The sequence below is a fragment of the Schistocerca gregaria genome, chromosome 6 (assembly GCF_023897955.1).
Source record: "Schistocerca gregaria isolate iqSchGreg1 chromosome 6, iqSchGreg1.2, whole genome shotgun sequence".
Classification (NCBI taxonomy): Eukaryota; Metazoa; Arthropoda; class Insecta; order Orthoptera; family Acrididae; genus Schistocerca; species Schistocerca gregaria.
The window spans coordinates 233,533,148-233,550,883 of NC_064925.1; the positions used below are offsets into that span (position 1 = coordinate 233,533,148).

At 37.9% G+C, this 17,736-nt stretch overlaps 1 protein-coding gene across 1 annotated transcript in view; it reads right to left on the minus strand.

The window, feature by feature from the left end:
• Positions 1-12,131: 12,131 nt before the first annotated feature.
• Positions 12,132-17,736, minus strand: part of LOC126278138 (uncharacterized) — a 36,018-nt gene continuing 30,413 nt past the window's right edge. Inside the window, exon 4 of the mRNA XM_049978030.1 lies at positions 12,132-14,620. Within this exon, the coding sequence (XP_049833987.1) occupies positions 12,702-14,620 (1,919 nt within the window). The 3' untranslated portion in view covers positions 12,132-12,701. The remainder of the gene's footprint in view (positions 14,621-17,736) is intronic.

Here is a 17,736-nt window from a genome sequence, read left to right on the forward strand (position 1 = left end):
AATCACCTGCTTATCGTTCTATGGGGACATTCGCTAATAATAATAAATAATAAATAAGTATTTTGACTGGATGATGAGTAATGATGTCCGCACTTAACAGCAAAATGAGGCTAGAATTAGTATAAGCGGTAAAAAAAACTGGAATCCGTAGTGAAAAGTTTGTCAAATGCAATGTTAAGGTTGGAAAGAGTGGTGGCACCACTATAGCTGTTAAGAACTGAAATGTAGTTTGTGGTTCTGTTTTTAGAAACTCGTGACAAATTTAAAAACAATGGAGGTGGGGTGAGACGTAGCAAATGTGCTGTCATAACACTGTGCATGCTCAAGCTGATAATTAACAGTTTAAACAATTAAGAATAATAATTCACATGTGTAACTAGTTTGAAAATCTGTCAAAATGATGCAGCATTTTATTACCATTAGAGTGGTAAAACCAGCATAATGACAGGGAGGCAGGCATGCATGTGTGTCCAAAGGAACATTACATTGTCATTTGGAATAACACAAGCACTGTAATATCACACCATAGTTCCAGATTAGTGCCTTCTGATACAACTGGCATTTAGGACAACCATTTAGTAGATAGTGAACTACTAGACTGAGCACAACAATGTCTTGGATAGTCATAGCTATGTGATCCACTGTAACCAGAAATTCTCCCAATTCTGCAGCAATTGTGCACCCGTTCTAAAACATAACATCATTCACATCAAACTGTAGATCTGGTCCCATATAAAATCACAATATTGTGTCCACACCTGGGGCCACTTATTCAGAATTAATTTCATAATGATACGTACTTAGGAACAGGGTCCAGGGTCCATCGCTGGAGTCCTTGAGCTGATTTCTCAGTATTGGGAGACAAAAAGAGCCACCAGTGATTTATGGCTCATGAAGAAATTACATTTGGTCCTGTATTTGAAGACACGGAATTTCTTAATGGCATACAGAATGACACAATTCCCCCTTTTCAATCTGTGGACAGTTAAGCTGTGAGGGTGTTACGGTTTTGGTAGTAAATGTGATTGGTTGTTCTGACATGTGAGCATTTCTCTGCCCCAATATGATTCTTTTGTGTTCTGAAAACTGTGTCGCACTCTGTAGTCCACTTGATGGGGACACCTTGTTTCACAGGTGATTTAAGAGCATGTGATTTCTTCAAATTAGAACAAATTTGGAATTATAATGGACCAAAAATCATTGGAAAACTGCTGATGCACTGGCTACACTGAACATAGATGCTTTTAGTAACACAGACCAAACTATTTCTTTTCACTGTTATATGTTGTAAGGTCTCAACGAGTGTTAAATGCAAATATGCATCAACCAAATCTACTTTGGATGAACACTCACCTCCAGATAATTGGTTGAGTAGTTGTTCAGGCCACCAAATGTGGCAGCACTCAATGACAGATTGCAAATTGATTGTTGACTTGGAGTTGCTACACAGGCAAAGAACTGCTACTGGTGATCGAACCACTTTCAGGAGTCATGTCCACTGGCCTGATGGGGTTGATTCCGCAGTATTGAGCCTTTGCAATCTACTGAGTTGTTCTTAACACAAGTACTGGAAAAGCACAGCAAAATTGTGGCTAGGACACCTGTTTTCATTGTATATGACTCTCATGCTCTTCTGTACATTGTAACCATGGAGAGAAGGTTTCTGTAGAATCATGGAAAGACCATCTATTACTTGGAAAGCTCTTCAGCATATTGATAGAATTTCTAATGGGAATCCTAAGGGTTTGAAAGCATTCATTCGGAAGATGTTCTAAAACATGGAGCTGTCAACAACGATCAGCATGACAGAACAAATGACCTGCGGGTATTTCATTGATCACGAATTGTTCCTTGATCAATACTGGTTATTTTTGTGAATAACGAAATTATGGTGGTGAGCTGAAGCTGCTGAATAGCAGTGTGTTTTCCAGATTTATAAAGGCATGTAGCCACCAACAAGTAAACTTCCACATGTCACTTGCAGAAGCAACTTCTGCAAATTATTTGACATGGAAGCCAACTTCTGCAAGTTCTGTCTGTTGGCAGAAGTAGCTTCCACAAGTTGGTGGAAACAGCTTCTTGCATCTTGCTGCAAGCAATTGCCAAACTAGCCAGTTGCTGGAAGTTTTTCATCAAACTTACAGAAGGTTTGTGTGTTCAATATTGGTACAACAATATCAATGTCAAAAAGGAGAATGGCACAAAGACAGACGAATGAAGACAAATGTACCATGGGAACCAACAAACATATAGACTTGACCACAGTCAGCCAAGAAAGCCCAAAAAAAGTAACCAATTACTTTTGTTTCACAAGTAGGGAAAGGAGAATGCCATTACACATGTCTTTAAAGTTCAGCTGGTTTTAATCTTAGCATAAGTGTAAATCCATTACGTTTGTAATAAATAATGCTTGCAAAAAAAATCAGAGTAATGAAATGGCAATCTCTTGGTGATACAGCTCGCAGCATTTCTGTATTCTGTTTTTAAATTTATTACATTTGTAATAAAAGCAATGAAGGTTGTTTGCAAAAAGTTAATTAAAAGGTGATCCCTTGGTGATGCAGCTTGCAGCATATTTGTATTCAGGTTTTGAATATTTGTATTGTACAACAGACAGATTTTCGAAAAGTGCATACAACATTCTCATACTTTTTTAATGTGAACAAAGTCCTCGAATTTTAATTTGTTCAGTAGTGTTTCTTGATAAATACATACACCTCTGCGTGCATTTCTTCATCCAAACCTTTATTTTTTCTTAACATTTTTATCCCTGTCACAATTTTTCTTCAATAATAATAATGTCACAACAATCAAGGTGACTGCTCTGTTTTAGCACGATACTGTACACTTCCACTTGCCTATCTCACAATGTGTCCCTAGTGGAAACACTTCTGCAAGTCCTTACAGCAATTGTCTTGTCCAAGTGACTTGCAGAAATAAACTTGCATAAGTTTTTGTTCTGATGTAAACACTTCAGCAAGTGCTTATAGAAGTAGGGGGGGGGGGGGGGAAATTATCCAACTATACACATTACAACAGTTGAGCACATACAGTAGATATCTCAGGTAAATTTTCAAATTACTTGTTTTGATTCCGGTCAATAGCAAACATTTTATCTAATGTAGCATCCTATAATCTTAGAGCCTCCTGCCAGACTTCTCTGTTGTGTGCAGACTGAGAGTAAAGAAAATTAGCATTTACTGTTATGTTGAAACAAGATCATTATAGATGGAACACAAGCTTGGATTGAAGATTGTGAAGCTATTTCGGGAAATCATGGTAAACCTAAACCTGGAGGTCAGATTGGCAATTTAACTGCCGTTCTCCTGAAGGTGAGTCCAGAGTGATAACCACCACACCACCTTGTTTAGTGTGCAGACTGAATAATGTTGTGTATCAAGCAGTCCAAGTCAGATTGGTGGTATGTAAACTTGCTTACCCTGTGTAGGTTAGTAATCAATGCCCACTACAACTGTTCTGGCAGTTTTAGTCTGGCCACAATGACATGACATGATATGACATTTCTTATAAGTGTATGAACTAAGCAAATCAGAGATTTCATTGAAAGTCAAGACTGCTGGGATAGTTAGTGAAGTCAAGTTCTTTAACAAATCATAAGCATCCGTAACGGGGACAAGAGGGGATACAAATAAACTTTGAATTCATAACGAAAAGAAACAACATAATTCAATTTAATATGAAGCAGCTAGAAATGTTCAATACGCTAATTCAACAAGGTGTGAACACATACAAAATCATCTGCATGAGGGGCACAATCTTATAAAATCTTCCCTTCATCACGCACGTGCTGACTTATGATGGCCAGGAGTGGTGGATAGCACTAGAGCTGCTGAGGCAGCAAAGGCGTCCTTTGGCACCCGATCCCAGCTATCAAGTAGCTGTAAGAATCTGATTGTCACATGCTGATGTGATCCTATGCAAGCACACTGCCAACTGCAGCTCTCAACTATTTTGATTCACTTTGCATTACTGGGTTGACACATCAGGGTTTAGCATCATGCTGACTATGAGGTCATCAAAGACAGAGCACAGATTCATGTCCTCTAGCTTTATAAACAAGTAAATCAACATTACACGTGGTACTTTTCTTTCAACAGCCAATCAAAGCACAGGATATGCGACATCACGCAAATATGTTTCTGTCTGTAAAATACAACAAAGACATGTATAATGACAATGGAAATTCCTCACTGGAATAATACGTAATATAAAGGAAAGGCGGCCACTTCTCTATAGCTGCACGATGTGTGGCACATAAAAACATGCAACAGAAAACTATTTGCAGCTTTTGAGCTTTTGCTCTTTCTCTAGTAGATGTACACTCATTCATACGAACAACAGTAAAGCACCCTTGGCAAGACTGACCGTTGATTATTGATAGCTGTTGCCTGGGCAGGTGGAGGTGGGGAGGGGGGGGGGGGGGGGATGCACAAGATGAGGAAGGGGTAGTGACATAGCATGAGACAGGACTTTCCACAGATAACAATATGATATGATCACTGAAGTGAAAACAATGAATGTGATTCCATACGAAGCTATCAATCATATTAGACCTATCAGAACAGAGAAATGGTTAATTTCAATATGTAGTCAACATTATTCTTAAATAAAACAGAAAGAAACTTCCACATGGGAAAAATATATTAAAAACAAAGATTCCAAGACTTACCAAGCGGGAAAGCGCCGGCAGACAGGCACATGAACAAAACACACAAACACACACACAGAATTACGAGCTTTCGCAACTGGCAGTTGCTTCGTCAGGAAGGAAGGAAGGAGAGGGAAAAATGAAAGGATGTGGGTTTTAAGGGAGAGGGTAAGGAGTCATTCCAATCCCGGGAGCGGAAAGACTTCCCTTAGGGGAAAAAAAGGACAGGTGTACGTACACACACACACACACACACACACACACACACACACACACACACACACACACACACACACACATATCCATCCGCACATACACAGACACAAGCAGACATGATGTCTGCTTGTGTCTGTGTATGTGCGGATGGATATATGTGTGTGTGTGTGTGTGTGTGTGTGTGTGTGTGTGTGTGTGTGTGTGTGTGCGCGAGTGTACACCTGTCCTTTTTTTCCCCTAAGGGAAGTCTTTCCGCTCCCGGGATTGGAATGACTCCTTACCCTCTCCCTTAAAACCCACATCCTTTCATTTTTCCCTCTCCTTCCTTCCTTCCTGACGAAGCAACTGCCAGTTGCGAAAGCTCGTAATTCTGTGTGTGTGTTTGCGTGTTTTGTTCATGTGCCTGTCTGCCAACATTATTCTTACTATTATGTGAACTAAGTTTGTAGTGAAGCCTGATCCGTTGTTTATCCCAGTGTGTAGGTTAGGTCGAACAATGATAATTTGGTTGCGAGTTGGTGAACACACTGAACGCATTTCCATACAAAGCTTTCAATCATATTACTTGTCGCTTCCTGGCAGATTAAAACTGTGTGCCCGACCGAGACTCGAACTCGGGACCTTTGCCTTTCGCGGGCAAGTGCTCTACCAACTGAGCTACCGAAGCACGACTCACGCCTGGTACTCACAGCTTTACTTCTGCCAGTACCTCGTCTCCTACTGGCAGAAGTAAAGCTGTGAGTACCGGGCGTGAGTCGTGCTTCGGTAGCTCAGTTGGTAGAGCAGTTGCTCACGAAAGGCAAAGGTCCCGAGTTCGAGTCTCGGTCGGGCACACAGTTTTAATCTGCCAGGAAGTTTCATATCAGCGCACACTCCGCTGCAGAGTGAAAAGCTCATTCTGGATATTACTTGTCAACAAGATTTAAATTCTCCTGTCACCATACGTGATGACTGTGGTGCTTATTTGATGCTACATATCCTATGCTATGTTTGCCTAGAAGCAAGCTGACAGATGCCATGTTAATGTATGTGCCTGGAAAACTGAAGTGCTATATTTGGTGGTTTTTCATATTTATACTTTACTATTATGAAGTTCAGTTCATCCATCACATTAAATATTTTTCAAAAACCTTTCAGTTTGTTGTATAATTGGGTGCAAAAAAGTGTTGGGAAATGTCACGTCAGTGATTAAAACTGTTATCAGAATAGTGTTAATTGGAAATATGGTAATTTTGTTCCCATTACATTTACAGCCATTGTTCTTTATGCAGGAAATTAATTGCCACTTAAAGATTATACACAATTTTCAGTGTTTAGAAAAATAAAATTCAATTTCAGCAGTCAATAACTATCAGTTACCCGTATTAGCAAACTGCTGCTCTCATACTTAGAAAATTTTTTACACAGAGTCAGAAAAATGCCAAATTCTGCTACATTTTGTAAACACCTATTTCACATTCAAGTCAAGCTCCCCAAATTCTGGCTATGATGACCATGTTTTTGGGACTTTTGTTTGTATATTCTACAGAATGCGGAAGGGCAATCTATTCTGAAGCCTATTATTGGAGATGAAGTATACTGAGAAGAAGTGTTCAAAACAAGGATATAGCCTCTTGGTTAAGAAATGTCATGTTTTTGAAAAAGAAAATGCTTGGTCCCACTCTTCCCAGCAAACACATGTTCTGTATGACTCTGGCCAGCAAACACATGGTCTGTACGCCAGTTCAAATGGGAAATTTTTTTCAAACATATGCTCTACAGCCCAAACTTGACTTAAAGTGATTTTCACCTCTTCATGAAAAAAAAAGTGGCTTGGCTCTCAACATTTTGATTCTGAGGAAGAACTTGGAAGATGGTATCACAAGGTGGCTACAATCTCGGCCAGTAGAAATCCATGCCAAGGGATTCTGTCAGCTCATTAAGTCACAAGACAAATCTTTCAACGTGAGTGGTGAATATGTAAATAAATAATAGAGATGTAGTTTTAAGATTTTTCTTACAATTTTCTGTATCTATTCCAGTATGTTATTTATAACCAAATGGAACTTGCTTTCCAGATATCCTTTGCAAATCATACATAAAAGTTCTGTATTTACCTGTTATCAACATGTTCATCAACATGGAACAGACACAAAAATTACAGAAAGTAACCAAATTAAGGAAAGTTAGTTTATACAAATTTTTGTAATATCTGTATTCACTGAAGACATGCCATAAATTTACTATGAGAACTAAGGGGTGGGGGTTGGGGGACAGGGCGGGACAGCAGCACCTAGAGGCCTCTCAATACAAAACCAGCCAGAAATTTCAATTTTCTGAAGTTCAATCCACAATCCCCCCCCATGAACCATGGACCTTGCCGTTGGTGGGGAGGCTTGCGTGCCTCAGCGATACAGATGGAGGGGCAGCAGCCTTTTCAGTAGTTGCAGGGGCAACAGTCTGGATGATTGACTGATCTGGCCTTGCAACATTAACCAAAACGGCCTTGCTGTGCTGGTACTGCGAACGGCTGAAAGCAAGGGGAAACTACAGCCGTAATTTTTCCCGAGGACATGCAGCTTTACTGTATGATTAAATGATGATGGCGTCCTCTTGGGTAAAATATTCCGGAGGTAAAATAGTCCCCCATTCGGATCTCCGGGCGGGGACTACTGAAGAGAATGTCGTTATCAGGAGAAAGAAAACTGGCATTCTACGGATGGGAGCGTGGAATGTCAGATCCCTTAATTGGGCAGGCAGGTTAGAAAATTTAAAAAGGGAAATGGATAGGTTACAGTTAGATATAGTGGGAATTAGTGAAGTTCGGTGGCAGGAGTAACAAGACTTCTGGTCAGGTAACTACAGGGTTATAAACACAAAATCAAATAGCGGTAATGCAGGAGTAGGTTTAATAATGAATAGGAAAATAGGAATGCGGGTAAGCTACTACAAACAGTATAGTGAACGCATTATTGTGCCCAAGATAGATACGAAGCCCACACCTACTACAGTAGTACAAGTTTATATGCCAACTAGCTCTGCAGATGAGGAAGAAATTGAAGAAATGTACGATGAAATAAAAGAAATTATTCAGATAGTGAAGGGAGACAAAAATTTAATAGTAATGGGTGATTGGAATTCGAGTGTAGGAAAAGGGAGAGAAGGAAACATAGTAGGTGAATATGGATTGGGGCTAAGAAATGAAAGAGGAAGCCACCTAGTAGAATTTTGCACAGAGCGCAACTTAATCATAGCTAACACTTGGTTTAAGAATCATGAAAGAAGGTTGTATACATGGAAGAACCCTGGAGATACTAAAAGGTATCAGATAGATTATATAATGGTAAGACAGATATTTAGGAACCAGGTTTTAAGTTGTAAGACATTTCCAGGGGCAGATGTGGACTCTGACCACAATCTATTGGTTATGACCTGTAGATTAAAACTGAAGAAACTGCAAAAATGTGGGAATTTAAGGAGATGGGACATGGATAAACTAAAAGAACCTGAGGTTGTACAGAGTTTCAGGGAGAGCATAAGGGAACAATTGACAGGAATGGGGGAAAGAAATACAGTAGAAGAAGAATGGGTAGCTCTGAGGGATGAAGTAGTGAAGGCAGCAGAGGATAAAGTAGGTAAAAAGATGAGGGCTGCTAGAAATCCTTGGGTAACAGAAGAAATATTGAATTTAATTGATGAAAGGAGAAAATATAAAAATGCAGTAAATGAAGCAGGCAAAAAGGAATACAAACGTCTCAAAAATGAGATCGACAGGAAGTGCAAAGTCTAGCATTTGTAAACTTAGAGAAAGCTTTTGACAGTGTTGACTGGAACACTCTTTTTCAAATTCTAAAGGTGGCAGGGGTAAAATACAGTGAGCAAAAGGCTATTTACAATTTGTACAGAAACCAGATGGCAGTTTTAAGAGTCGAGGGACATGAAATGGAAGCAGTGGTTGGGAAGGGAGTGAGACAGGGTTGTAGCTTCCCCCTGATGCTATTCAATCTGTATATTGAGCAAGCAGTAAAGGAAACAAAAGAAAAATTTGGAATAGGTATTAAAATTCATGGAGAAGAAGTAAAAACTTTGAGGTTCGCCGATGACATTGTAATTCTGTCAGAGACGGCAAAGGACTTGGAAGAGCAGTTGAACGGAATGGACAGTGTCTTGAAAGGAGGATATAAGATGAACATCAACAAAAGCAAAACGAGGATAATGGAATGTAGTCGAATTAAGTCGGGTGATGCTGAGGGAATTAGATTAGGAAATGAGACACTTAAAGTAGTAAAGGAGTTTTGCTATTTAGGAAGTAAAATAACTGATGATGGTCGAAGTAGAGAGGATATAAAATGTAGACTGGCAATGGCAAGGAAAGCGCTTCTGAAGAAGAGAAATTTGTTAACATCGAGCATAGATTTAAGTGTCAGGAAGTCATTTATGATAGCATTTGTATGGAGTGTAGCCATGTGTGGAAGTGAAACATGGACGATAAATAGTTTGGACAAGAAGAGAATAGAAGCTTTTGAAATGTGGTGCTACAGAAGAATGCTGAAGATAAGGTGGATAGATCACGTAACTAATGAAGAGGTATTGAATAGGATTGGGGAGAAGAGAAATTTGTGGCACAACTTGAGTAGAAGAAGGGATCGGTTGGTAGGACATGTTTTGAGGCATCAAGGGATCACAAATTTAGCATTGGAGGGCAGCGTGGAGGGTAAAAATCATAGAGGGAGACCGAGAGATGAGTACACTAAGCAGATTCAGAAGGATGTAGGCTGCAGTAGGTACTGGGAGATGAAGAAGCTTACACAGGATAGAGTAGCATGGAGAGCTGCATCAAACCAGTCTCAGGACTGAGGACGACAACAACAACAACAACAACAACATCCACAATTACAGAACAATGATCAGATATAACATACACTGGCATAAATCTGTGCAATAATTACTCCTGGCAGTGAGAGACCTATCATACAATTCCTGTGATGGTATGTACGGTACCCATTAATCGACAGCTGTGTTTACGGTGTTGAAGAATTCTATAATAGTGTGGTATCCTAAACCAGACAATTTTTTATGTAAAATATAAATATAAAGTATAATTTTTAATTTATAACTTTATTACTGAATACACACAAAAACACACACACAAATTGTCAGCGGTTGATGAGTAAGTAAGTAATATGAAATCAGACAAAATCTAGGAATGAGTATTTGTGTTGTTAACTATTACCTTGCAGGAAATTCTGATAACTTTGTGCAAAGGAAAGTTTTGAATGTGAGATAATAATATGGATTATTTGTGGTGTAATACACTATCCATGGTCTACGAAGAAACAGTGTAATTGTGCAATAATGGCAAAGGAAAAATAATAAAAAGAGGAAAAATGGTCATATGTCTCATAGAATCATTTGCTGATAAATATACCAGATGATGTATGAAGCCAGAATTTCCCTACAGATGGTGCTAGCTGTCAGCATAGGGCCCATGAGAAACCGTCTGCAGTGTCATCTGTTTCATGTAACGGCTTATGACAAATGTCAACACACAGTAACGCAAGTCCCATACATCAGTACCTGTTTCAAACCTGTAAACATGTCAAGTTTTGTCCCTACAAACTACGATTTGCGGACAGCATTGGTTTTCTGTTATCATTTGAAGAAAACTGCTGCAGTATCGCATCGAATGCTTGTCAAAGCTTTCAGTGAACATGCCCTTGCATGTTTTGAGTGGTTCAAAAAATTCAAAAGTGGTGATTTTGACGTGAGAAATGATTAGCGCGGCAAACTGCCAAAAAAGTTCGAAGAAAACAAATTGCAGGCCTTATTGGATGAAGATGATACTCAAACTCAACAGGAACTCGCGGAACAATTGAATGTGACGCAGAAAGCTGTTTCTTTTTGGTTGAAAGCTGTGGGGAAAGGTGCAGAAAGTGAGAAAATGGGTTCTGCATGAACTGAATGAAAGACTGCAAGCAAATAGAAAGACTGCAAGCAAATAGAAAGACTGCAAGCAAATAGAAAGACTGCAAGCAAATAGAAAGACCACTTGTGAAATGCTGTTCGCTAGATACAAAAGAAAGTCGTTCTCCATCAAATAGTGACAGGTTTTGAAAAATGGATATATTTTGAGAAAATCCTAAGCATCATAAATCATGGGTGAATCCAGGCAAACCATCGACACCCACTCCAAGACCAAATCACTTTGTGTTTGGTGGGATCAGAAGAGTGTCATCTATTATGAGCTGCTAAAACCTGGTGAAATCATTAACACTGATGACTACCAACAGCAAAAGATAGATTTAAATTGAGCATTACATGAAAAATGACTGGAATATGGAAAAAGGCAACACAAAGCCATATTGTTTCATGATCAGTCACAGCAAAACGGGTCAGGGAACAATCGAGGCATTCAGTTGGGAAAACTAGGGCATGCAGCTTATTCTCCAGACTTTGCTCCATCTGATTATCATCTATTTGCATCACTGGGACACGCTCTCGCTGAACAACATTTCAATATGTATGCAGAAGCACGAAAATGGCTCAATGACTGGTTCACTTCAAAAGAACTGTTTTTCTTTTGCGTGGCATTCATATCTTGCCAGAGAGGTGGGAGAAATGTATAAATAGCAATGGAGATTATCTTGAATGAAACATTGTTTATCAGTTTCAAACAACAGACGTGTCATTATTGTAACCAAATTCCAGTTCCATACTTCAACACCTGGTAGTGAGCCCATGCATCTGCTTGCAGAGAAACAGTGACGATTATAAATTAAAATTGTAGACCAGCCACAAGTGACCACATATAACTTTGTCTTTATTTTTACATTTTTCATTCGACCAAAATAAACATCTTCAGAAATTATGTAGCCGAGGACCACACATTACAAATATCGGGCTATATATATTTATATACGACAGCACCACTACACATAACCCCATACTTTTAACATGTAGCCCTTGCTATGTAATTCCTGAAGATGCTAACTGTAGTCGAGTAAAACATGTGAAAATAAAGAAAAAATTATATGTGACTTGTGAGAAGTCTATAATTTTATTACATAAATAAATACACCATTTGTCATGGCAAATCTGACTTTGTTAGTGATGACTGTGGGTGCTGAAGAGAAGTTATCGTTTAGAGTTATGTTTTCAGGTAATTAAAGTAAGGCATAGCTCCATAAAATTTGATACTGTCAACTTCGCTCTCTAGACTCCACTTGAGCCCCATTTCCCCATCATCTTCTTGAAATACATAAAAACGTGTCTAATACTAGTTTATTTCTGTGACAAAGGTACCACCAAATTCAGTCTAAATAATAAGGAGATTCAAAGTATAAGCAAGGATTGAATTTTGGAAAGAATGAAACAAATGAAGATAACTAGTTATCAGACAACAAAACGCTGATAGGAATAACACTTCTGAGTACAATAAAAATAAATAACAAGTGAATATAAAAGCAACTTTGCACTAGGACTAGAATTCAAAAAATGGAGCCTTCATTGCAATGAAAAGAGAGAAAAAGCAAGAAATACAAAAATATTGCTGGCAGAGGCAGTCGTTTGGTATACAGTAAATCTTATAAACACCACATTTCTGTCAGTATGGACCACACACTTGCCCCTAACATATCTCTCACATAACTCTGTGTATCACATTCTCTTCTCTTCCAGGTTTTTGCCATCATTCCCTTTTCTCTTGCACTTTAAGGCATTTAGCAATGTGGCACAAAGATAAGTTATTCACATTTCACTCGCATATTTTGTACTTGTCTTTAGAATGGAGTAACATACTGAAATTATACAGAAGTCTTCGTACACACAGTGTTGGGAATTATAGATGAAAGATACGTTTTCTCTTTTTGAGATTCTTTTTGGTATCCTTCATGCTACTATTTCCAGTCATGTAACGAAGAAAGTCTTTCATGACTTCTCTTTCTGTTCGAAGTTCTCTCTCTTTCAAGTGTTTATCAGTAGGACATTCCTCTGGGAAAATATCTGCCAGTGCCCTGTCAAGATGTGATGTGATGCCCTTCTGATCAGATTCTTTACATAAAAAACAAACACAGTTTTTAGAATGAGCATTGTTTCTTGCAGACGTATTTTGAACCTGCTTTGTTTCCTCTACTTCTGAAACACTAGTGTGTGCATCAGTTGTTTTGCACACAAATAGTCCATCTTCTTCTACAATTTTTATTTTTACAGATGGTGTTACACTCCCTGAATTTGAGCAAGTTATACTGCTTCTCTTATCAAGTTGCACAATAGTATTTTCAGCACTGTGATGCAGATTTGTAGTTTTCCTCCCGTCAGTGTTTTGAGTTGATTCCAGGTTTTCACAGGAACTTAATTGTACATCTATAACTTCATAGTTTCTTGAATCCCCAAGGAAGCCTGCAGATGATGTATCACTATCAATTGTCACAATTTTATACACTTCATGACCATCATCATCTTTCTGAATGGGTACTAATTCAGCACTTAATAATTCTGCCGGTAATGCACACTTTCTTGGTAAATCATTTACTACTGTATTTTTTGTACTAACACTATTCTTATCATCATCCAATATAATGACCACATCTTTATCCTCTTTTTTATTGAATGTTGATTCACCAGGGATTAATTCTGAAAATAATTCAAGCATTTCTGGTGAATGATTTCCTACAGTATTTGTCGTACTCTGATGATTTAACACCGCCAGGGGTTCAGGTTCTGGATTTGTGGTATCTGTCATAGATACAGCATCAAGCTGCTTTCCTGCATTATTGTCATTACACTCACTACTCTTATCATCATCAAATATAATGACCACTTCTTTATCATTACACATCTCCTTGTCACAATCAACATTTTTTTTAGTGCTTACTGATTCACTAATGACTAATTCTGCATGTAATTCACACACCCTAGATAAATCATTTCCCATGGTATTTTTTGTATCTTGAGGAATTAATAGTGTTGTTTGTTCCTGCTCTGGATTTTTCACATTGTTACTGTTACTGGTGCTTTTCACTTCTTTAAAACCATCACCATGATCACTATCATCATTGTGGCCTGCACCTCTACAATTTCTCTTGCTCTTACTCTGAACATCTGCATGTTTGTGGTTCGAAATACACATATTAGAAATCGGGGTGTTGACTTCTGAATGCTGCATACAGCTGGCTAATTCTTCACTCACTTGAGTAAGTTCAAGACTTCTAGGTATGCTAGTGGGTGAATCATGTTCACGCAATATTATATTACCAGAGTTTCTATAGTTACTCTCCTCAATCACATTTTCATTCATTTTCACACAGCTAATGCAATTTGTACCTGATTCTCTGTGTGTATCAGTACAAATGTTATCATCCAAACTTGTAAAAGCTTTGGCTGCCACTGTGCCCGAATTTTCACACTTTTCGCTGTAGTTATTAAGCACTGGAGAACCTTTATAGTTAACATGGGGTGGCACAGCTTTCATGTTTTCTACACACTTTGTAATTTCCTTTTCTAGGGAAGTTATCTCATTTCGTAGTTTGAATATATCCATACTGTCGTCAGTTTCAAAATCAATATTGCTTATATCAAATGCATCAACTTCCAAGACTCCTTTATCATTTGTATTCTCTGATGAAACATTTTGCAGAGTCTTGACGTCTGGGAAAATATCTGGAAATGTAACAGACTCTTCTGATGTATCAGAAAGATATGGTGAGTCATCAGAATCATCTTCCTCTTCCTGTGGCCAACCTCTCTCAGACTCTGAACCTGTAACAAAAAGAAACTGTGTCTCATTCTCATTCTGAAGACTATAAAGGGGACTTTTTATACACATAGTTCACACACTACCATTTATTTTTATTGTACTTAAAAAAAACTGCAGACAACTTACACACACACACACACACACACACACACACACACACACACACACACACACACAGAGTGATACTAAACTGAAAATTTCACTCAGGTATCAACACAAGGCTTTGATTACATCATTCTCTGTTCTTCTACATTATAGTCAGGCAACAGAGTGCTAAAAAATGTAGAAAAATTGTATGGATGTTGGTAATGAAGTATGTTTGGCCAAGAAGAGACAAATTAGTTTAGTACTCCATCTGTTGTTCAGTTTGTCTTCTATGAAAGTTGAGAACAATACATATGACAACATTAGCATCACACATTTGGAAAGTCAAATGACCAATACCAGGTGCTATTATTTCACATTCAATGAACCTGTTCATTAGCAGCCTCTCGGTAATAGAATTTTATCTACGAGTTTCACATCTTTTTCTGTCATTAAACGACTTATTCATTTTCAGCTGTTCTGCCAGCTTAGATGCCTTTACATAACTGATGCAAACCATTTTGGTATACTATTTCTACTGCATTATAAAGCTGCTATGTGATGTTCTTGTGGTCTTCAGTCCAGAGACTGGTTTGTTGCAGCTCTCCATGCTACTCTATCCTGTGCAGGGTTCTTCAACTCCAAGTAACTACTGTAACCTACATACTCCTGAATCTACTTAGTGTATTAATCTCTTGGTCTCCCTCTATTATTTTTACCCTCCACACTGCCCTCCCTTGATGCCTCGGAACATTGCCTACCAACCAATCCCTTCTTATAGTCAAGTTGTGTCACAAATTCCTCTTATCCCCAATTCTATTCAGTACCTCCTCATTACTCTAATCTTTAGCATTCTTCTGTAGCACCACATTTTGAAAGTTTCTATTCTCTTCTTGTCTAAACTATTTACTGTCCATGTTTCACTTCCATGCATGGCTACATTCCATACAAATACTTTGTGTAAGACTTCAGTGATAAAATGTAGCGGAAGTTTCAGTTAAGAATAAATTTTCTATTGTGCTTGGCCTACAGAATTCTTGTTTTAGATGGTCTGTAAATGTTGAGTAATTTTCTCTTTATTTCAATGCCCTTATGTGCTTCTTATATCTTGTTTCAAACATCCTGCCACCAGTCATCCCAACGTAGATTTTTTCATTGGCTCTGTAACTGAGCTGGTAGATATCAGATTGTTGGTACCTTTCTGGTTTTTTGTTTTAGTTTTTGTATGTGTTTCTGTATTGAGTTATTGATTTTGTAGGCAATGTTTATGCCCTGTTTTTTAATATATTACACCCCATAATGTCACATTAAAAAAGGTAAGACATTTTATGCCTTTTTTTTTGTGACTGAGCTGCTTGTATCAGAGAGTGATTTGGTTTGTTTGTGTCTTTACTTTTGTATTAATTTTATCTACCAATGTTTCTTTGTACCCATTCTTTAATACAATTCTTATATAGTGGCTCACTCTGTTCGGTAATCAGAGGTATTAAGGGAAATCTTATTGAGTCTGTTCAGCATGTATCTGACTAACTTGTTTTGTGATTCTGTGGATTTAGGTTGCATTTATTATCGTGTCTGTTGGTGTGGGTTTATATTTGTGTGTCAAAAGTATGGTTGTGATAAACATTTGTTAAGATTATGTCTAGAAAGCTGAGTGTGTTTTCTTGTTGTTCTATTGTAAACAATATTTTGTTCAGAAGTTCGTTTTCTTGTTGTTCTATTGTAAACAATATTTTGTTCAGAAGTTCATCTACCATGCATATTATGATATCCATGTACCTGCACCAGTAGTTATCGATGTAGCTTTTGGGAACACTAGCCAACATCCTCATGAATCATACAGAGGAACTACTATTAGGAGATGTAACAACAAAGAACAGCTATGTCATCATCTAATGATGCACATAAATGGATGCCATAATGAGAATGGTTCATGAATCTCAGAAAAAATACAGTAATTACACTAAAACATACATGCTATACACGAGAGCAAAGTTAACAATCGGTGAAAAATGAAGACATGCATCCAACCTTTCTAGATGTAACCACAATAAAAGACAATCACAACCACGCCTTTTACCCATAACAACTGACCCAATGATAAATGCAGCCTTAAACCATCCACAGAATCACAAACAAGCTACAATCAGATACATACTAAAAAAAAACTCCATAAGATTCCACTTAACACTTATGATTAGGAAACAGAGTGAGCAACTATAAAACAACAGCATTAAAATGAAAATGAGTACAAAGAAACTTAACAGAAAAATATAATATCAATACACGCAAGTGGCACAATCACAAAAAAATGACATACAATGACCTACCACAATACACTTGCATACTAAAAAAAAGGTAATACAAGGGTTATTCAGAAAGTAAGGTCCAATTTCTTACAAAATATACATTATTTTCAAAAAACTGTTTTTCTACATTGTTTCCACATTTGTTTATAGTTTTGTCATAACATTCTATGACCTTCTGTATCCCAAAGTCACAGACACCTGTCACCTGTGATGATAACCAGACCTTAACTGCTTCTTTCACTTCATCATCTCCAATCAGAAGGCCACGTCGCTTATTCTATGTTGCAAATTGAAGATTATTCAAGACAGAGAAGTACGAGACTGCATTTATTGTTGTCCCTTCCTGCATATAGTTTTCTTCCAAGACTCCATGTTTATTCCAAAACACGGTCATCATAATCTTGCATGCTGACAGTGTCTGCTTGGCCTTGATTCTGACTGGTGTGTTTGTCTGACGACATACCACTGATGATGTTTAGACTATGGGATTAAGTGAGAAATCTACATGGCATTCCTTGTGACTATGGTCTCAAAAAATGGATCACCTTTCTTATAATTTCCATCCAAAAAATTAAAAGCATGGTCTAAAAAATTACGAGTACAGGGCATTCTTCCCATTTTATGTTCCTCAGTTAAGCAGCCTGGAAGCCCAATACGTGCACAATTTACAAAATCACAACTTTTCAAAGACTATTTTTTTGCAAAGTTGTTCTACCCACATTCAG